The sequence below is a fragment of the Colius striatus genome, chromosome 2 (assembly GCF_028858725.1).
Source record: "Colius striatus isolate bColStr4 chromosome 2, bColStr4.1.hap1, whole genome shotgun sequence".
NCBI classification, from domain to species: domain Eukaryota; kingdom Metazoa; phylum Chordata; class Aves; order Coliiformes; family Coliidae; genus Colius; species Colius striatus.
The window spans coordinates 122,319,611-122,341,928 of NC_084760.1; the positions used below are offsets into that span (position 1 = coordinate 122,319,611).

Consider the following 22,318-nt stretch of genomic DNA (forward strand, 5'->3'; position numbering starts at 1 on the left):
GGGTATGACACCTCAGCTGCTGTCTTCAGTGTTATTGCAGGCATTTTTAACTAGTACTGTCTGGAGAAAGCAGCTTCCTGACTGGAAGGAAAAACGTGCTCTCAGTGTTTTGTTACTGGAATAACTTGCAGTGAAATAAATGTAATACATGTACGAAGCACTGGGTGTTAGGGGCTGGGATGAACTCGCGCATCCTGCGGCATCCATGCCCAGAACTTCTTTTCTCCAGTTCGTCAGCTGACGTCGGTGAGGACAAGGACCTACACCTGCAGTCGGGCTGCGTGAGAAGCGTTCGCTCGCACGCCGCGGGAGGTGCGGCCCATCGCTGCTGCCGTCCCGCACCGTCCCCGCTGCCGCTCCCCCGGCTCCTCCCGCCGAGCCCGGCGCAGCGGCCGGGGGCGGGACGGCGGAGGGACGCGCGGCGCCGGGCAGCTCCCGCCGCAGCCCCGCCTCCGGCCCCCCGCCACTTGGCCCGGCGGAGGATCGAGGCGCCAGCGGGCCGAGCCGACCGAACCGAGCCGAGCGCCTCGGGCCCGGCAGCTGCAAGGGAGGGCCGGGAGCGGAGCGGGCACATGGCGCAGGCGCCTGGTCCCAGAGGGGAGCCGGCTCCGGGGTGACGGGAGGGGCGGCCGAGAGGAGAGGAGCGGAGCGGTGGGCCCAACGCCACGGCCCCTCAAGCGGCCGGCGGCGCGAGGTGAGCGCGGCGCGGAGCGGAGCGGGGCCGGGCGGCGGCGGCGGGGAGCGCGGGCCAGGCGCGGAGCGGGGTCGGGCGGAGGGGCCCGCGGCGGGAGCGGGCGGGCTCGGGAAGCATCGCCCTCTGCCCTGGCGGCACTCAGGTGAGGAGCGGGGCTGCGCCGGCGCTCGTGTCCTCGGTCCCTTCCCCTCCTGCCGCGGGAGCTGCGCCTCAGGGGAGGCCGCGCCGATCCGTCTCAGCTGCCGGGGTGCATTTGGGACTCTTGCCCCCGGTGGTGCTCGGCCGCGCGGCGCCGGGCCTCGGGCGGGTCTGGGGGCGGCCGCGGCCCGGCCGGGGCTCGCCGCCCGCGTCCAGCCGCCCGCAGCGGGCCGCGGGCACACGGCCCCGGATGAGGCGGCGGGTGCGGGCCCCGGCCCGGCCCGCAGAGCCGCACGCGGGGCTTCAGCCCGGCCTAACAAAGAGCTCTTGTGCCTCTGGGCACCTGCGTCTCTGCACTGGCTGGAATAGGGGCCCAGAAGACGAGGGTACAGTGTGTGTCTTGCCGGTTCCTCTCATTGAGTATTCCCTTTTACATGTTACAGGAGAAGCTTGTTTTAAACCGCACGGGCCTGATTTGGTAGGTGTAGAAAGGCAGAAGGTGTGGTTTTGTCTGTTAACTCCATTCCTTTGTCTTTCCAGGCTACTCAGCTCTCATTTGTTTTGCTTGGTTCTTTCCTGAAGTGTGACTCTCAAGTCCTCTTAGGTAACGCAGGTCTCTGTGCCTTGCCCTCAGAGCTGTGTTAGTGAGGCTTGAGTAAAGTCGGATTCCCACCTTGTACCTCTGTGTAGGCAAAGCCCCCGAGGCAAACCAGAGTCGTTTACAGGAGTGCCCTTCCTCCATTAGACGGGGCTTGTGGGAGCAGCTGAGGGGCTGCCCAATGGAGGGGGGTTAATGGCGTTAGCACAAGTGCACGTTCTCCCAGGTGTCGGCTCTAAGGCCAATGAGGCAGCGCTCAGGAGGACTGAGACTCGAGCTTCAGGTTCCACCGCTCTGCAGTGGCTTCGTCTTCGGTTCAGCCACATCTGTTCTGGTTCTCAAGTTATCTGTTTTGCTGGGATAAAATATGTCAGTGTGGAACCAAGCTTTTACCTTTCCTCGGGCCAGATCTGCGTGAAGCTTCCTGAGTTTTACATCTGCTTAGCTCTAAAAATATGTAACTTTCAATAGCTTACTTGGGACTTGAATATTTAATTAGCTGAGCAGGAAGACTGTGGTAAGTAGAGCTGCCTGTTAATTGTGCAGCTATGCAGAACTGTGATGTGATTCTGAAGACATTTATATGGAACAGTCCCCTGTGTTTTACCACATTTAATCCTGGGATGCATTTAATTTCGTTGAGGGGATTTGTATTAAGTCCGCTGCCTCATTCTTCTGTTAATTAAAACCATAAAGCAAGTAGTAATTACCAAGAATATCAGCATTGTTGACTTCTGAAAATGATGGTGGAGCAGCTGTGTGGAACAAGGTTTCTGTATATTGCTGGGAATGCACTCATCAAATGACTTCTGAGGCTGACTTTTTTGCCTTCAAGGGATTTCTGTAGGTTTCAGTCTGTTCATAGTTGGTAAACTTGTAAATGTTTGGATTGTTTGTTTGATTTTTCTCCTCACAGACTTGGGAAATGGGCTTCCAGGCTGAGGTGTCCCTGGTAGGTCAGCTGCTGTAAGTTTCCTCTCTGATTGAGGCCTTAAAAGGACAGTTGGCATAAATATTAGTCTATGGGGGAGAACTGATCCTGTGAAGCCTCGAGATGTTGAGGATGCTTGAAAAACTTCCAGTGGCCTGGGGAATTTTCACTCTCAACAGGCAGCAAACAGGAATGCACAGTCTCTGCTCTTTAGAGTACAGGTGGCTCAACCACGGTGTTTTGGGTTCGGTTTTCTCTTTTTTGGAAGTTCACCTTCTTTTGTGTCAGGGCTGTGTGGCATGAGTGCCCCGAAGCTGTGCCCTGCTCAGCAGGATCAGGTGTGTGCAGGGCTCTTGGGGCTGACCTGGAGGGCTGCTCTGGCCCCCTGTCACAGCCATCTTGGGGTCCCTGGCTCTGGCTCAGAGGCCTCGCTGGGGAGAGCGGTCATGGTCTGTCTGAAACTCCGTGCCAGCGTCCCCCTCCCCAGCTCGCCGAAGCGTGTGGCGTGTGACCAGCTGTGTGAGAGTTTTGGTGCGTAGCTGACAGCATTGGGGAAGTTGTCTCCTGTTGCTCTCAGCTATGTCTAAGGTCAACTAGCTCTTTGAGTTGAGCCTCAGGAGTGGTTTTGTGTTGCTCGTGAAGACTGATGCAGCATGGCAGTTGCTGAGGCGCTGAATGGATAGTACAGCGACTGAGCTTTTCACAAGAGAGCTACTGAGCTTCTTTAAACAGAGCTGTCCATATGTCAATGAAAGAGCTTCTGTTACTTATTAGGATCATGTAGCAGTTGCGTCACAGTGGCAGATAATGTAACTCATCTCCCATCAGCAGGAGGAAACTGTGGTGCTATAGTCGCATTCTCTTGGTAGGTTCATTCTGGTTCCTTTTCGAGATGTTGTTCTAAATACTTACCTCAGGTGAAAACCACTGAGCATTGATGCTGTACTGTTCTCCATGAAGCTGGTAGAGATTCTACCATTTATGCAGCTAGGGGAGAAGAGTACGATGGTCTTGCCATGGTAGAACGACAGTAGGGTGAAATTAATGGTGCCCCACCAGTCCTATGTTGGGAATCACAGTATTTTGTGACTTGTAATGGTGATACATGACTTGGCATTAATGAAGCCATTGGTGTTGAATGTTGTGTGGAAGGACTGTTGATGATGCTGCACAGAGGAGGGCTCTGGTTTGTGAAGATTATGTATAGCAGGAGGGTAGGATGAGAATAGGGATGTGCATTTTTCCTCCCAGTCTTGGAACAGGGTTTCCAACATCACCTTGTAAACTAAGGTGTTTGAAAAGTGTCTTGCCTGTGATTTGTCTCTGAAGAGTAGGAGCCCTGCTTTGCACGTAAGCTCGTGCTGTCTTCCTCAGTTCCAGAATGTCTGACAGCACTGAATCATTTTGTCTGGTATTTAAGGACAAACCCTTAGCTGCAAATTAATGTTGCTCCATTATAACCAGTGGAGCACTGCAAATTGATTTGTCTGAAGAATGCTCCTCCCCCTCTACTCTTCCCTGGTGAGGCCTCATCTGCAGTCTTGTGTCCAGTTCTGGGCTTCCTAGCTCAAGAGGGATGGGAAACTTCCATCAAGATGATCAGGGGACTGGAGCATCTTCCTTATGAGGAGAGGCTATGGTACCTGGGGCTGTTCAGCCTGGAGGAGACTCAGGGAGAACTTCCATTAAGACCTACAAGTATTTAAAGGTGTTCATCGAGGGGATGGGGCAACACTTTTCTCTGTAGTGTCCAGTGATAGGATTAAGGGTAATGGACAAAACCTGGAACACACGGTTCCACTTAAACATAAGGAAAAACTTCTTTACTGTGAGGTGAGGGAGCCCAGGCCCAGGCTGCCTGAAGGGTATGGAGGCTCCTTCTTGTGAGGTTTCCAAACCCACCTGGACATGTTGCTATGCCCCCTGAACGGGGGGAACCTGGTTTAGCAAGGGGTTGAACTAGCTATTCCTTAGAGGTGCCTTCCAACCCCCACTATTCAGTACTTCTGTCATCATCTCCCCTAATCTCATGTATATAGGCCTAGAGGCAGAAACAACTGTATTCTGAGGGGCTTCCTCACTCTGCCAGCTCCGGAATCTGAATGTTATCTGGCCAAATGCCCAGGACTAAACAATGTTCTAAACATGGTTTCACAAGTAGCTTGTAAAGGGAAAGAAAAACCCCAAACTTTTCAGACTTTTAAATAGTTCTCTTCTATTATTTTTTTTATCCATCCAAAATGATGTCTTTCACTTCTGCTTTGTTTGCTGAATACAAATCCGTACTTTCCAGTAATTAACTGCAGGGCTCTTTGACCCTGACTTTGTTGAAACGTACCTCTGATGTGAAAGTAACCCAAAGTCTTACTGGTTTTCCCTTCATACCTGGTGTGTATTACATGTGCTGGTATTCCCTTTCTTGTCTGCAGATCCAGAGCCTTGTCTTCCTGTTAATCCTTTGTTTAATAGTTTCTCTTAATGGATGATGCCTTTTGAGCACATGCCAACACATGTGTTTAAATATGTTTGAGAGTGAACGTATGGAAATATTTGCTGGACCGTGTTCTGCACTGGGCTTACCGGTCCAGGTGAAGACTCAGCAGTGGAGTGTGTGAGGATGGCAGAGGATGGGTCCAAATGAGTGATCAGAGCAGCATGTTGAGTCTCACCACATGGAGAAATGTTATTGACCACAGGAATACCGTGTCATCTTCCTGCCCTGCGGATGCATGGGCAGCTGTTTAAGCCGAAAGCCAACTGGTGTGGCATGGGGTGGTCTCTCCTGTGTGGAGCAGCGGACAGAATTGCCAGCTGCTGTTTACCACCTCAGCCTCTGCCCCGTGGCAAGGTGCTGCCTGTTACTCAAGCTTCACGCTGTTTCTCTAAGCGAGCCTTGTGATACCTTTAACTTAGGAGTTAACCAATCTGAGGTCTGGGTGGGCCTCCTGCCAGTTCTGGATTTGCTTGTGTGGGAAACTGCTCACCACTTTTAGCATAAGAAGTTTTTTAAACTGAGTTTTTTCTCCCCCTGTTTTTAATACAGCCACAAAACAAAATCATAACCTTCACGAAAATAAACATGCGTGCTTTGACCAGCCAGCTGGGGCCCTGTCATGCTTTATGATGCATAACTTGCCGGGACTGTAATTTCTTAGGAAAACAGTTAAATATTGGCAACTATGAGATGCCAGCACACATTGAATGACCAGAATGAGCTATTTTAGCTACAGATGAGGATCAGAAAAAAAGAGTAATTTATTCCCAATGTTCACGGAAGTTAATGCAAGATGAAAATCCTAATTTGAACTCCTTGGCTTCCTTCTCCCAAGCTGTTCAGGGTTCTTGCGTTGTGTTTACTAGAGGCCATGCCAATTTGGTTTGCCTGCCTGGGAACCTTCAAGGTGCTTTAGATTAATTAAACTGTGCTTGCCTTTGTGTCATAGTGTAACCCCAACTTTGTACATAGGCTTTACTGGCATCTACCTAGAGACAGATGTTTAAAAGGGTGGTTGTCCTGGAAGGTGACAAGAGTTTAGTTTTGGGAAATGTGAGTATAGAATGTGAATTTTCAGTCAGGTAGTTTTAACTTGATTGTTTTAAATAGTAACTCCAGTAAAAATCGTATCCTGAAGTGATTCTGTGAAGATGTGTTAGACCAGGGAGTTGCTGCTGAAGTCTTCGTAAACTGCTTTTTAAAAATTAGAAAACTGACTTTGAGCCATGAGTAAACTTTTCCGCTAGTGAAATGTGGGACTTGTAAACCTGTCTAGTTCAGTCAATTACAAATGAAGGTCAAAAGCCTACTAGTCCTTCCCTCCAGCCCGAGAAGGTTGCCATCCCTGTCTGCCCTGGCGTGTGAGGAATAGGCTGTGGCTCTGCTTTAAAGTGAGGTAGAATCCAGGAACCTTTAATACAGAAGAAATCTTATTGCACACCAGCAGCGTTTGAGTCACTTGATGAGTGACACAGAAAGCCTCGGTTCTAACTTACATTCAGTGGTCTTCATTTGATGTAGGATATACTCCCTTGCAAACTGCATTGCTTGGAATTTTTGGTTTATTTGATCAGAGAAAAAAGCAGAGTTTCACCATCAATTGAGCAGGTGGCGTTCCTTTGGTTAACTCACGTTCTTTGTTCACATTTGTTGCATTGGTAAACACACAGCTCGTCATTTTTGGCAGGAGTTCCCCACAAAGATATCCTCAGTGTTTGTTCTTCATTGTGGCCCTTAACATAGTTAAGTTTATTGCATTATTTTTTTTTTTCTAGAAGGAACGATCTGCCAAGATAGGTATTTTGTTTGTTATGATGCAGATGTATTTTTTTGATACCTGTATGAAAAGGTTACTTCATCCCTTGGTATTTCATGAGTTACTGGGCACGTGTCAGCTATCGCTTGTTATGTATTTCCCATATGGTTAAAAGCAGCTATGGAAGCCAGAGAAGTGGTTTAGCTCTGTCCTCAGTGCCTTGTTCCTTGCTAAAGGTAGTTTTCTGGTGTGTGCATGCTCTTCTGGCAGACACACCAGGCATCTTACTTTACAGCTGGTAGTCTTCTATTTGCTGTGCCATAGTCCAGACCGGGGAACCATTGCATTTACTACCCCTCAGTGAGCTGCAGGCTTTTTGTTTTCTTTCCTTTTTTTTTGTTTTATTATCAGAGCCTGAGAGCTGTGTCTAAATTCAGCCTCTGATTTAAGGTATATTTCAGGCTAAGGAATACATAATATTGTGTCACTTTTGCTGGGGCTGTGATCTTTACTTTTATGACTTCCTGTGTTTTGCTTCGCATTTACAGTTGTTTTATACCTTGTAAGATCAGGCAGGAGGGGATAGTTGTCCTTCAGTAGTTACTAATAATGGCTAGAACGTGATTAGTGCTAATGTTAACCATCTAATAGTAATGTTCCTGGCAGGCTTTTTGGTTACACCACTGTAATATGGAGTGAAAAATTAGTGTCTTGAGCCTCGGAGTAAGCTGAGCAGTACATTTAACTGAGGATTGCTGGACGGAGACTCCAACTTGGGAGTAACGACTTGAAGAAAGTGGCTTTAATATCAACCGTTGTTTCATACCACTTGTCTCTTTACAAAGAGAAGGCTGATAGCAGCTCCTTGCTGCGTGTTCTTCAGGTTCATCTTTTCCAGTAGCAGCTGGACTAGGCAAGCGGGAGGAAACACAGGGCAGTGATCCTGCCCACAAGAAGTCATAGGCTACAGACTGAAAGAAGGATGTTTGTTTTCTCCATTTGCCATTTGGTTCCATGATTTGGGAAGGAAGGCAGTCAGAGCAGGTCAAGTTACTTGAGGGATTTGTGAGTCCGCAGAGTTCTATGTTTGTGCAGGGGATACATCATAGCTGAGGTACAGATGACCACAGAGAAGGGAACTTATTGGTGTTTATTTTAAGGGTGATTAATAGACTTTGAAGGTTTTTTTCATGTTTCTGAATTCATAGAAGGAAGCTCTATCAAAACAACTGGCACCCGATGTAGAAGGAATAATGCCATGTTAAGTCTTGTGCTGTGTAACCACAAGAACTGTTTTCACCCATTGGCAACCGTCTCTGTGTTATCTGCAGAAGAATGATGAAATTTTAGCTGTTGCAAAAGAAAAATAAAGTTGTTTAAGAGGACCAAGTAAACCTGTATCCCAATGTGGTTGTTCCCAGCTCTCCATACACAAGGATTGCCAATGTTTGTTGCTAGCCATCATGGGAATCTTCTGGTACCAGCATGTCAGCAAGAATTAAACCTAGCAAATGTCTTGTCATCTGACTGCTGTCTCACTGTCTAGGTTTGATAACATTTAATTCAGAATGAAAAGAAGAAAAGAGTCACTAAGAAACTCTTTATTTGACTGGTCTACATAAAGCCCCCGATACAGGACACATGTGGAGCCACCAATGTCTTTTACTTCAGAGTGGTCTGCTGTTGTCAGTACTTTGACCCAGTGCCACCATCTCAACAAATGAGGATTATTTTCTTCTGAAGCACTTATTTCAAAACACTTTGTCCCCAGAGAGAGAAAACAAATTGTTTACACAAGCAAACTAATAGTGGAGAATTAAACACCCACACTTCCTTTCTCAGGAGTTCCCCTGCTCGTGGTTTCGATGAACTCCTCAATCCAGCGGGGAGAGAAAAACTTCCAGTAGCAATCAAGTGGGCTTTGATGTGACTGCTGATGCTACTGAGGAAGCAAATTTGGTGATGAGGATATTCCCTGTACCACTGGGGGATCAAAAATAGGTTGGACAGAGAAGGGAAAAGTGATCATTTGAAAATCTAGAGATGGGAAGGACCTTCTTTCTTTCTTGTCTGGCTGAAGAGAGACTGGGAGAAGCTTTAAGCTTTTCTCTTTACTGTGAGAGCGAGTTGGTGGCTATAGCATCAAAACCTCCCTCTTTATGTGTGGGAGCATAGGATGTCCTGGACTTTTGAGGGAATTGAGGAAAGAAGCAGATAGATGAGTTACTGGTGTGATGATCATGGACCACCTTCTTAAATACAGATGTGATGTTGGAAGAAAAGTGGGAAGGATTAGAAGGCTGCTCAAACCTTTGTAAAATGACAGATATTGGAGATGTCATGTAACAAAGTACAGCTGTCTTTCCAGGATCCAGGATCTTCTGCAGATGGCTAGGGAGAAAGGGGCAGAACAGGAGAATCTCTCAATTCACCTCTAAAAACCTGCCCCTCCCCATTTCTGCCTTCCTTCCCAAATAATGGATTGGCAATTGGATTGGCAGATGGAGAACTTAGAGGTACAGGAAGAAAGCTGGCAAACTTATGGCATTTCATCCCCAGAGATACAGCTGCAAGACAGAGGGCAAGTTGGTTGTAGGCCCTGGGCTAGGAGAGACTGAGGCTGGTGAGGATAAGCAGAGTGAGAGGAAAGAGCCGATGGTGGACAACCTGATAGAAAAAGGGAAGAAGGGCAGGAAAACTACAGTAAACTTTGCTTTGTTGATGAGTTGTGAGTCAGCACTGACAGACGATGGTGGAGGTACCTCAGATGCTTATCAGAGGGTGAAGTTAGAGGTCAGAAGTAACAATTGTCCTCCGAAGGAGGATCTAGAAGAGCAACATGAGGACAGGATGACCTGTGTTTACGTGACTTCGAAGTTACCCAGATCTTGACCCGAGTCAGGAAGCTTGGCTGGGACTAACATTGTCAATCCCATGGCATATATACAAAAAACAGGAAGAGGAGTGGAATTAACTTGGGACAGATACTTCAACAGCATTCATCTTTCAGTTTCCTGGGTTTCATTGGTGTGTGTGATATCCCTTTTCTTTTCACTATTTAATATCTTTTCCATAAAAAAATAGTACAGAAGATGAAACAATAAACAGTGTTTATCAAAATAATGTGTCATGTTTGGCCTCTCTCATTTATTTACTGGAAATGTGTTTAGAAACCAAACTGTAGACTCTAAATATGAGTGTATGAAACTTCCTTGTCCCTCAGAAAGAAAAAAACACCTCCCAAATGAATCCCCTATCTCCTGCAGTAAGCAGTAATTGGATGACAAAGCAAAAAACAAGCCACAGTTAACCTTTCAGGCCATAGTTGATCAGAGTTGTGGGTGCATTTTCTCAAACCAATCACTTTTTATAACCGGTCTTGATTTTGGGGATTTCAGTTTTCTTTCTAATTGTGTCGAGTAGTTCAGTCAGGGACCAGTACCTTGCGTTAAGCTGTCTGCAGACTTTCCTCTGAAGGACTGTAAAGTTGTCCTGTTTACACCTCTAGCCTGCCCTCAACCGGATCTTCAAACAGACGACAGTTCAAATTGAGTTTTTCCTCCCTGGGATCTTGTTTGTCTGTGTGTATTTGAGTTTTTTTACTTCTAGTAACATTATTAAAACGTCTAGGCATTTCATCTCCTATGGTGTATGTGTGGCACAGCTAACAGACAATGAAAACGCTGTGCTCTGGAATTGATCCTGCCTGACATCTTGTCACACTTGCACGGCAGTGAATGGACTCACAGACGTGGATCAGTCAGGTTTTTCCACTCTTGATAGTCAAAGAGTGGTTCAGGAACAAATGAACACATTTGGAGCTTGATGGTAGCTTTCCCTCTTCCTAGTACAGGTGAACAGCAGTGCCTTGTAGTAGTAGTCCACCAGTCTGTGTCTCTAAAGCCAAGACAAAGAGTGATGCAAGCTTTCTGCATTGAGTAGCTTGTCTGTTTGTTGCTAGTGGACCCTCACTAGGTTAGGTCAGTGAAAACTCTGGTGTTGGCATAAGTGTTTTGCTGTCTGGTGTATTTACATGGGAGCTCTTTGTGTGGAGAGCATTGAGTTTGGAAACACATGAGCAGGCGTGTCAAAAATTGACCCTTTCAGGATCCCAGAATTCCAGCATATTTGCACCAGCTGTCCCTGAGCACTTCCTCTGCTTATTTTAGAACAGAAAAGGGAAGTTCAATCGCTCTACTGTTTTTCCCATGTATTTAGAGTTAGAGAAATGTTCCCAAATCACTCACTAGGTGAGCTGCCCCTTTTTTGGTATGTGTTTTCCAGGCATAGATAAGTAATAGTTGTGGATTTTTTAGTCAAGTTGTCCCTGTAGAAAAAGGATGTCCACACTTTTCTTAGTCCTGATACATAGCTCGAACAGTACATTGAATTGCTCAGAGTTCGGAGTGTTTGGCACCTGGGGCTGCTTTATCACCCAGCTTGTTTGAGTGTGTATACAGTGTGTACCGTTTACTAATAAATACAAAGCTAAAAGTCTTAATAATGATTTAGGCTGACATGATGCTTTTTGCTTCTGTGCTTTCTGTTGAGTCATGGAAATGTAGTAATTCCTGTGCGATGAAAAGTAAAAATGGCTTTTGGAGTGGTGGAGATGGAGTCAGGGAGGGCTCACTGCAAAGCAAAGACAGTCTTACAAATGCATTTATCTGATATGCCCAGAGGCAAACCGCATCGACATACAATCATTCTCTTGTAAGAGATGTGGTGATATCCTTCACGATTAAATACTGTGCCAAGGGAAATGACTTGGGGTTTTATTCCTTTTCAGTCATGTGGAAAGTATGCCACAGGAGCAAGCAGGAAGAGGTGATTTAGTGGAAGAGAGGAAGGAGAAGCTGTTTGGAAGAGGTGCAGAGGGACAGCATTAGCAGCAATAGTAATCCCTTTGGTAGTGTGCCATGTTCAGCAATGCTCAAGGACTGGAGTTTTTGAGGAGGTCAGTGTTTGCCTAACTGTTTCTTCTTGGAAAGAGTGATAAAATGTCTATTTGTGGCAGAAGGTGCAGTCAGGCTGACTCCTGCCTGCTTTTCAGGTGCTTTCATTTCTGCGTTTATGACTTCAGCATAGATAAACAAAGTGGGTAGACAGCTGTGAGTGAGGTGGCAGATCTGTCCAAAACCTAATGGGACTTAAAACCTCTCCTGAGAGTGTCATGCTGAAACAAGTTCAAAATAATTCCTCTTTAGTCTTGTAAAAGGCTACAAGGGGCACGAAATGGTGTATCAGCAGCTGGCAGGTAACTGAACCTTATTTCACTGATCAGAATATTTGCACATCACTTAATTCTGCTTATTGCCTTTAACAACCTCATAGCCCTTCTGCCTGTATGTGTAGTGAGTGTCTATCTTTTTAAGATGTTTTGTTTTTTAGCTCACGATGGGTAGAAATGCTGTTGTTTGCTGATACCGTACTGGTGGCAATCAGGCTTTCTTCAGGGAAGTGGCTCACCCAAACTCATCCTGTTCAGGTAACAGGGATCAAGGTGAAAACTTTTAAAAGTAAACGTTGAAGGAAAATGAGGTTGATTGGGGAATTTTTGTTATTTCCAAGCCTTTTTGAAGACTTTGGTTAAAATTACAAAGTACGTGAATATGAAGTTGTGTGAGGAGCATCTTGTCATTTGTGCTGTAGGCATTGTTTGTTTTCTGCAGCTTACAAGTCCTTGAATTATTTTAAGAAACAAAAAAAAAAATACTGAAAACCTTTTCTGCAGCCAGGAGAATTATGGAAGTTAAGAGTCCTTTTTGCATAATCCCCTCACTTTTTGCTTGTGGATACAGCTGTGCTAACACAATGCAATGTTTGAGTTGAGAGTGCTGCAAAATCCTGGCACGAATGAGAGTTTTCAGACTGAGGCTCTCATTTGATAGGTTTTTCAAAGTGACACTGTGCTCAGTTGTATCTGTGTCCCTGGAAGCAGGCTTTCAGTTGACTTCTCAGAGGAAATACTTTCAAAAGGAAAAGTTTAATTCAGCCAAGAATCAGATAAGGTCAGAGTAAGGAGACAAACCAGAGCTTTGTAGTTAAGAGCTGAGCGCAGCCCGCTCCATGGGGCAGCGTGAATGTGCCAGGAGAACGGGCAAACAAAATGCACCAGGAAGCTTAAATTTTCTGAAAATCTGAATTTCTGTTTATATCTCTCAGCATTTCTCAAGTATGGGGTTGTATTTTAGAAGGGTTTTTTTCCCCTATTTTAAGGAACATTTAATTGTGTTTATCCTTCCTGTTTCTGGCTTCTTAACTCACCAGAAAATGGGCTCACTGAGTTGATGGCAATCTAAAAAATACTGTGTATCTAGAAAAGAGAAGACTAGGCGAAGACCTCATTAACACTTATAAGCACTTAAAGAGTGGATGTCAAGAGGATGGGATGACACTTGTTTAATATTCTCTAGCTATAGGGCTAGGGGTAATGGACATAAGGGTGTGGAGGCTCCTTCTCGGGAGGTTTCCAAAGCTGCCTGGACATGTTCCTGTGCTCCGTGATGGAAGGGAACCTGCTGTAGCAGAAGTTCAGACTAGATGGTCATTAGAGGTCCCTTCCATCCCCCAATATTCTATGATAGTTGCAATTAAAATGAGAATGTGACAGGATGCTAATTCACTGTAAGTTTTGGAGTACATATGTAGGAAGCCCTACCTAGTTTCTATGCATATCTCGTATGAGACAGTAGGGATTGTGTTTCAGTTCCTCTACTGAACCCTGTTAGTGGCAAAGTGGATATTGACAGGTATTAATTGACATTAATCTCCCAACACCAGTTGACACCTAAGGTCTGGACTGGTATTTGTTTGCGTGGTGTTGTTTCTGTGAGTGTCTGTGCTCAGTGGTTGCATCACTGTTACAGTTTGCGGAGGGAAGAGGACAGCCAGTTTCTACAGTGGGAAGACTTATGTTTAAAATTCAAAAAAGTGGGTTCTGCTAATTCTATTGGTTGGTCAGCAAAAGGAACGCTGCAGATCTCTCCTCTTTCTTCATCAGTGACATTAATGGAGTCTCTTCTTTCTTATCCCTTTGTCAGTATTTGTAAACAAAGACTTTTTTCCTCAGACAGATCTTGCTAGCTTGGCCAAGAGGGCAAAAAATCACAGTTAGGAACAGAAAGCTTGTGCAGTTGTGTAGCCTCAATTCCTTAGGAAACGGAGCAGAGGTGGGATGAAAAGTAATGTGAGCAGGGACTTAAATGCCCTGAATCGGTATGGCCTTTGCTTTCCAGCTGAGTGAAGGAATACAGACTTTCCTCTTTGCTAGGACTTTTAGCTAAAGAAAAAGGAATGTTTTACATTTTAAAAGCAAGGTTGGAAAGAGGGGAGTAAAGAGAAGGATTCCAAGAAGTCCAGGAAGATGATGGTTGGCACTACTACAGTTAAGAACATATAAAATCATAGAATCGCAGAATCATAGAATGGTAGGGGTTGGAAGGGACCTTTAGAGATCATCTAGTCCAACCCCCCTGCAGAAGTCAGTCCTCCCAGTTTGGTGTCATCAGCGAACTTGCTGAGGGTACCCTCTGTCCCCTCATCCAGGTGGTTGATGAAGATGTTGAATGAGACTGACCCCAGAACCCATCCCTGTGGAACTCCACTGGCCACAGGCCTCCAACTCGACTCTGTGCCATTGATCACCACCCTCTGGGCTCTGTCATTCAGCCAGCTCTCCATCCACCTCACCCTCCACTTACCCAAGCCACACTGCCTGAGCTTTCTGATGAGGATGTTATGGGAGACAGTGTCAAAAGTTTGCTGAAGTCAAGGTAGATGGCACCTGCTGCTCTCCCCTCATTTAGCCAGCTGGTTATGCACTCATAGAAGGCATCGGGTTGGTCAAACAGGATTTCCCCTTGGTGAAGCCATGTTGACTCCCCCTGATAACCATCTTTTCCTTCATATGTTCAGTGACAACATTCAGGATGAGTTGTTTGATCACTTTTCCGGGGATGGAGGTGAGGCTGACCAGCCTGTAGTTTCCTGGGTCATTCTTCTTGCCCTTTTTGAAGATCGGTGTGACATTGGCCTTTCTCCAGTCCTCAGGCACCTCGCCTGTCCTCCATGATTGTACAATAATGATGGAGAGAGGCTTAGCAATCACATCAGCCAGCTCCCATCAGGACCCATTGACTTGTGAGCTTTAAGCTTGGCCAACAAGTCTTTAACTTCTTCCTTTTCCACCCAGGGCAAGTCCTCTGCTGTCCTGGCCATCCTGTTATCCTTGCCGGACTGGGTGTCCCGAGGGCCAGCCTTGGCCATAAAGATTGAAGCAAAGAAGGCATTCAGTACTTTGGCCTTCTCTGCATCCTCAGACACCAGGGCACCCTCAGCGTTTAGCAGTGGAGCCACATTCCCCCTGGCCATCCTTCTGCTGCTGATGTACTTGAAAAATGCCTCATTACTGTCCTTAACATCCCTGGCTAAATTTAATTCTAGAAGGGCTCTGGCCTTCCTAGTTGCACCCCTGCATGCCCTGGCAATGTTCCTATACTCTTCCCAAGAAGCCAGCCCCTGTTTCCACCTCTCATAGATGGCTGCTTTCTGCCCGAGTTGGTTTTCAAATACCAAATAAAATAGCAGGAAGGAAAGTAGGAGCTGTTCCTACAAGAAGTCAGAGGTCTTGACTACATTCAGGTGCCTGAATGGTTCTCTGGCATTCCTGTGTAAATGAAAACCAGGGGAAGAAGGGAATGGAAGAAAGATGAGAAGCACCAGGTTTTCCAACAGATACTTGCAGAAGTGTCGTTATCTGTGAAGCGGCATTGCATTTCACAAGAATTCTCCAGGCAGACAAATCATTCCTTTTCCCTTCCCCGTCTTGTCTTTTGCATGGCCAGGCTTTGTCCTGGAGAGCTGTGGGGATATGCATCACTGCATATTGCCTGCAGGGAGACTGGCCCTGCCAGAGAGGAACCCCATGTGTTTCGGAGCAGCGGGCACCAGTCTGGAGCACCTGATGCCCTTCCAGAGACAAGAGCTGTGGAGACTGCTAAGGAGGTGAAATGCTGACTGCTTCAACACAGAAAAGGCTGCCTTCCAGATGGCTAGACAAAAGGTCGCATGAATTATACAGTGAGTTGTCTCCTGCAGCTTTTGATGACATTTTCAGAGGGGTTTCTGAGCAGCCACCCGGGCAGCCTCTAGGCAAATGTATCTAGACTCTCTGCCCCAGTTATGAAAACACAGAGAAACGAGAAAATGAGATCTACAGAAGAAGACATGATTTGCTATCTTTCTTCACCCTGCTTCCCAATTAAAGGTGGGAGATTTTTCCTTTCCAACAGCCTCACACTGTCTGAACTCAACAAAGACAACTTCAGTGTTTTTTCATCCTGTTTTGGATCTGAATAAGCATCAGATGTGAGCAACTGTGTAGAGAAATGAAGCCTCCCGATGACAGCAGGTTTGTTTTTCCAGCAGTGGTTTCTGTGCACTTGTGGAGGCACCTCTGGATTCCAAAGTGGAAGACCAGTAGGGGCCCACCCTCAGTTTTTTTGGAGTGATGCACCGCTATTTTACCAGTGGGTCTTAGTGTCTGTTTGCATATTGAGTGGCTTAAAAAAAAGGATATATACTAAGAAAAAAAAGTAAAAAAGAAACCACTAACAACAGTGTTTCCCACTGTGCTGATTTTAATCAGAAATGCTAAAGACTACTTAAACTTGGAACCAGCATTTAGGCTACCCTAAGTCGGTTTGAAATGACACTGAGCACAAAGGCTGGCATGGATTGATTTGCTGGTCCTGTGGAGTTAGGAGGAGGGACTCGAGCTCAGCTGAGGCCTGGAGTTACAGTCATCCAGACAGTAATAATATTACATAAATAGTAACAATAATAGCAGCTATGGAAAAGTTTAGAGCTTTGGAACCTCTTACAAGCTGAATAAGCAGTGGTTTTGTTTGAAGCTTTCCTCTTAGTCATACTGCTCTTTGAAAGGCAAACTGTGTACTTGTGTGTTTGCATTCCTCTGTATGTCCGAGTGTGGATGCTTATAAACTTCGGTTCTGTTTGGAAATAAGCTGAATGTCAGAATCTTGCCATGGTCTTGTTTTGGTAATGGGATTGCATGCCGACATCCTTGTGGTTTAATTAAAAAAGAATCAAAAAGCATTAGATTTCCTGTGAAGGGGTCATTGTTTGACAGTGGAGTGATTAATGGCTGGGACTAGAGATGCACACACACCCGCATGGCCTTGCTCCTAAACCCCTGATGTAACCTTGCAATTAAAAAACTCTAGGTTGTTTAGAATAGCCAATGTAAAATCCTTTAAAACGTCTGATGCTTCCCAGAGTGCAGAAACAGTTCTGTACTGTGTGCATGCAGCCAGTGAGGACACAGAGCTTAACCGATTGACCGTGGCGTCCACCCGCTTCACTGGACTCCAGTCCCTTACGGATTGCTGCAATCAAGTTATTTAGACAGACTTTAGGTTAAGCAACATGGATCACAATGCTTCAGAGCCTCATCAGGAATGTATTCCTTTAAACATACTGGTTTACAAACAAAGTTTGATTTTTGTCTTGGTTATCCTTTGGTGTCTGGCTTTTCACAGGAATGCAGGATTTGGGATTTTTCTTTAAACCTTTAAAGTCTGCAGAGTCTGCTTGGAAAACAGGCCGGCTCCTGAGCTTCCTGCCGTGTCTGCTTTTTAACCAGAATCCATGTGGAAAAATGTAACCTTTTCCAGTGCTTTTGTGGTAGGACCTCTGGAAGCAGAGTGAACAATTTAAAGCTTCCTGCTACATGTTAGAACCAAGAGAAAATGTGTCTTTTCTTCTGCCTCTTGCCCTTTTCCAGCTCTTGTGCTTGCCCCAGCTTTTCAGTGAACCTTTTTCTTTTCAGCTCCTCTTCCTCCTTGGTCCTGTTTCCCCTTGTCAGTGCTGACTCATAAGACGTTAGATGGAAGCAGAAGCATGTGTGTATGTGTGTGCGGGGGGTGGTGGGCATGTGCCAAATTTTGTTAACTGCCAGCGTTCTCTGTCCCAACTGCTTTGTTTTCCTCAATCTGCATCTGCAGCCGTGCACTAAACTCGATTTTCAGTGCTGCTCCATGCTACTTACGTTGTAATTTCTGTTTTCATCAAATCAAAGGCTGTGTCTCTTATCTTAGCCTGTAATGTTTTGCATCTACAGTGTTTGCCATTTGAGTAACTGAAACTCCCAATGTAACTACCTGCTATGTGGTCAGTAAATGTGTAGAAGAGTTAGGCCTCTTACATGCAATTATAAACTCACTGTTAAAAATCCTAGAAGGACCTTTTAGCCATGGAACTTGGCTCCTGCTTAGTTCAGAGGTTTGTTCACAAATAACTGTTGTGAATTGGTTGTGGCTTTAGAGGAACTCCGCTAATCCGTGGGAGCTCAGCACATGATATTTCACATTATGTGTGTATCCTCCAGAAACACGTTGTTATATTCTTCTGGCTGTTAAATGGTTGGTTCGGTTCACCTGATAGTTAAAAATGTATCTTCTTCCTGACTGCGTCTTCATTTTCTTACTTGGACATTACTTTCGGGAAACTTCATTGCGTTTTAGGAACTTCAAGCAGGATTTTTTGGGGGGTGTTTGGTATCAGTGGGTTTGTTTTTTCTGGTAATGGGAGGTTTTTTTCTTACATTCATGATACTGTGTTGTCTCCATTGTTCTTTTTTTTTTTTTTTCCCCCTCCTGGTCAGATGCACTAATACTGTCATATTTGACAGCAGATTATAGTGATATCTAACATTTTGTTCTATTTGTACTTCAGGCAGAGGTCAAGCAAACAAACAAAGCAATTATTATGTGTTAGCATTCTTTTTTAATGAGCCCATTAAAGTGTACTCAGAGCATCAGCTGTGTAGAGAAGGGAGAAACGTGGAATGTTGGGTAGCACTGTCTTTTTTGAAGGAATTTATGAAAAAATAATATAGAAAAGGAATATTTCAGGACTGTGTTAGGAAACAAATGGTACCGTGTTGTTGACAGAAAGGGTTTTGGCAGAAAGCTTGTTGTGACTGTTTCTGTGGCTTAGAAAGGAATTTCCTACAGATCGACTAAGTATTAAAAAATGTCTCTACTTTTAGGAGTTGAAGGCATACAGTGGAGTCTTCCCAGAGAAGATGTCGTCTTTGACAATGAAAGCACGTCTGGACAAAAGAGGAAGCTTCTTTAAGGTAAGTGGGATACTTATACAGAACATAAAATACAAGGGTTTGTGTGAAACGAGTGCTACAGCATGTGCTGTGCAGTCAGTGATACAGAGCAAGCCTTTTCTGTACAACAGGAAGCACTTCGTCAAGCATCTCATTTTATAGGTAGTATTTGTGGTTAGGTTAGCACCTAGTTATTTCCTCTGCATGTTGTTCTCCTGTGCATTGAACAGAGTATTTAATGTAAAACAGCTTCTGCTTTTCTTTGCTGCTGGTGCTGAGAACATAAGCTTTATTATGTACAGGCATAAAATTACCAGAGCTTTCATTAACTAAATTTATGTATCTTAAAATTGCAGCACAGATTTGTGATTTCCATTATGGGACTGAGAATTGCTTTTACTTCCTTGCCTATTTTAAGAAAAATTGGTGTGGGGGGGGCTCCTTGTTTGTGTGTAATCTGAACAAAAATACTGTCTTTGTATTCTTGGTGTAGATTTCAGTCCCTTTTGTGATTAGGTACTTTTGCTGTTTTTTAAAGCCTAAGCACATCTTGTTTGAAATCATCAAGAAGATAGTGTTTAATTCACTGCCATACTATACTCTCAGAAATCCAGCAAGGCAGATGTCTGTGTCTTCAAATGCCTACATACTTTTAAAGAAACACAGTGCTTAAGTTACTCAGCCCAGCCTTGCTGGATGACACAGGCACTGAAAGCCAGCAGTTTTGTTCTGGCACGAGTGTGCTTATAGAGTGAAAACAGAAATATTTCTGCTATGTATTTCTGTGTTCTGGGGGCTGTTTTGAGATGTCCAGTGGCTTACAGTGCACCTAACACAGCGTATTCCAGTGACAGCTATATTTCAGGCAAGAGCCTCTCTTGTCTCTCCCCAGTTCCATCACGGAATACAGGTGATGCCTGGCAATACAGGACAGGGGTCAGGAAGGCAGGACACGGCACCGCTCTCCTAATGCCCCTGGGAAATGCCTGGTAGTGCAGACGTGGTTGAAGGCCTCTCTCAGAGCTGTGGGAGGTAGAGCCCTCAGTTGAAGCACCGTAAAATACTCCCTGGAACTCATTAGAAATGCATTGTCCCCTGGGTGTGAATATCTGATTTTTGTCCCTCTACCCTCATTACAAATGGAAAACGGAACCTTGAGAACTGCTCGAGAAAGGATGTAGTTCAGATTGTCTGCCTACAGTTGTTAGGTTTTGTGCATCTTCTGTGGTCACTCCACGTAGTTACAAATCATTTCTGTTTCTAGGAACTTATGTGAAGAATTCAACTTGATGACTTAATTTTGCTTTTTCTCTGTCACAATGCGAAAGTAAGCACAGACCACTGTGTATTTGCTTCCGCCTCCTGCTCCATGTGAGGTTTGATGAGGCTTCGAGGGATCAGCTGGGGGGCTTTCTGGGCTGACTGTTTCCTAGAGGAGTGTGGGAACATGTTTTCATCTTTTTATATGACAGAGAGAGACTTTATACAGTGGAGAGACTTTGCAGAACTATCATCTTTGACTGGCATCACAAAAAGCAGAGGTGCAGTCCGAGTTCTCTGTACAGTTTTCGGAAGATGACTGAATCCCATTAATTGTGTTTGTGTGTGATGGACGAGGTCCGGAGACAGTGCTGAAGTTAGTTGTAGAGGAGGCTGTAGTTAACATTTTCTTCCAGAAAAAAAAAAGGATTAATTGATCTGAAATGTAGTTCACAAACCCTTCATGTGCAGTATTTGAGTACAGCTATGAATGCCATATACTTCTATGCAGGACAAGGGGAATGGGGTCATGTCCAGGCAGTGCCACTGCATTGAAAGGAGGCCATCCTATGAAACTGTGGTGTCCTGTCCACCACTCAGGAAGTTATGTGGGTGATCCTGATGTAGGAAAGAGAGTAAACTGTCACATAGACCAGCTTGGGATCATGGTAAAGTACAACAGGGTTGAACTTGTCTGTTCTGTGATGGAATTTTGCTGTTGGTGTAAACCCAGGGTCACGGTAGCTGTCTTGCTGGGCAAGGCTTTGTTCCAAGGAGCAACCAAAATGTGCCAGTGCTTCTGAACACTAAATTAACTTACCTTGATCGCTTCCCTTGGAATATTCATCTCCTGCTGTAGCTCCTTCCAGTGAAGGGTGCTCATACTTGCTGCCATCTCAGCTTATGTTAAGAAAAGGCACACAGCTCTTCTTTCCCTCGTGCTGCTGCAGCATGTGATAGGCCAAGGGGAACCAGACAAGTGGTGTTTGGTGCCTTTAGCACCTGGAGAGCTACAGTGGCTGCCAGCACGGTGTGCAGGACCAGGTCAGTGTCGGTAGCTTTATGATACCATCTTAGTGACACACAAACACGTTGAAACGTTTTTTTGATGTGTTACGTGTTATGTTTATCATACCAGGCCAGTCTCTGGGAAACAAGCAGTCAGGGCTGCAGTTAACAGTGTGTTTTCCTCTTTGACTCACCCAGAGCTTCATGTGGTCAGCAATAAATAGGGTCTTCTCAGGACGGGAACTGCTTCTCAGTTTTGCAACATGCTTTTGTTACGTCTTGTATCTCACAAGCACAAACTTCAGTCTTCTTTGAAGGCAGTCCACAGCCATAAAGGGAGAATGGTCACATTTTCAAATCATAGCAAGAATCTGTCTCAGTTGTGAGGAATTTTCGCAGGTTGTCACTTAGGGCTGTGCTGAAGGAGTCATGATGGCAGTGGGACTATAAGTGCTATTGTCTTTTTTTTGCAGTCTTTTGGTATCTCCTTGTGTAATGTATTCCTGTGTGGAAAAATAGATGCTGGAGTAGCTATTTTGTGGACCTCCTGTTCATGATGTCGTGGTTGTAGTTACCCAAAATGATTGGGAATGCAACGTGCCTGAGTTCAAGATATTGGACTCTTAAGGCCGTAAGAAACATTGACAATTAAGAAACTGAGATAGTCCTAAATTTTCCTAAGGACAGCCTGGCAAGGGCACGGCCTGAAGAACAGAATAAAATTACTTCAAAGCTACTTCTTCAGTAGCTCATCTCTCACTATCCCTGGGAAGTTTTACCATTGGACCCGCATTCTGTACCCACAGTGTAGAACTGGGAACTGCAGGCAGCCAGTGTGCCCAGCCTCTGTGTAGTGTACCTCGGGGGTGTGTGTGTGTACAGTGACATTTCCCCCCTACACTTGTAAAATTGTGACAACAGTTGCATTTGCTACAGCTGGGTGGATGAGCAAAGGAAACACTTTGCACATCAGATTTTTTCAGCTGCATTACATTAATTTGCCTTTCCTGTTTCTGTTTAGGAGACCTGGTAGTCAATATACAGCCTTTAACTTGTGCTGACCTGTACTTCAGAATGCTCTTCCAGAGGCACAGGTTGTGTAGTATACTTCTGCATGCGGCTCTCACATCGTGCTTGTGACTTCACAGTTGCCCAGGAAACATTTAGCACCCTGGTGTGCAGTTTCTCAGGGTGCTTAAATCCTCATGAAGAGTATCTTACTGTTCTCAGCAACATTTATGAGAAGAAATGTTGCCAAATACCGGTGGGAAGTTTCAACTTCTCGTTTGGGTTCTTG

General features: G+C 45.3%; 1 protein-coding gene across 2 annotated transcripts in view; it reads left to right on the forward strand.

Moving 5' to 3' along the window:
• The first annotated feature begins 394 nt into the window (after positions 1 to 394).
• Positions 395 to 22,318, forward strand: part of RIN2 (Ras and Rab interactor 2) — a 58,328-nt gene continuing 36,404 nt past the window's right edge. Inside the window, exons 1-2 of one of the 2 annotated variants that reach the window (XM_061989414.1) lie at positions 395 to 694; positions 18,685 to 18,774. In XM_061989414.1, the coding sequence (XP_061845398.1) occupies positions 18,721 to 18,774 (54 nt within the window). In that variant the 5' untranslated portion in view covers positions 395 to 694; positions 18,685 to 18,720. Of the gene's footprint in view, positions 695 to 18,684; positions 18,775 to 22,318 lie in introns of those variants that run through there. The other variant, XM_061989415.1, reaches the window with a different exon arrangement.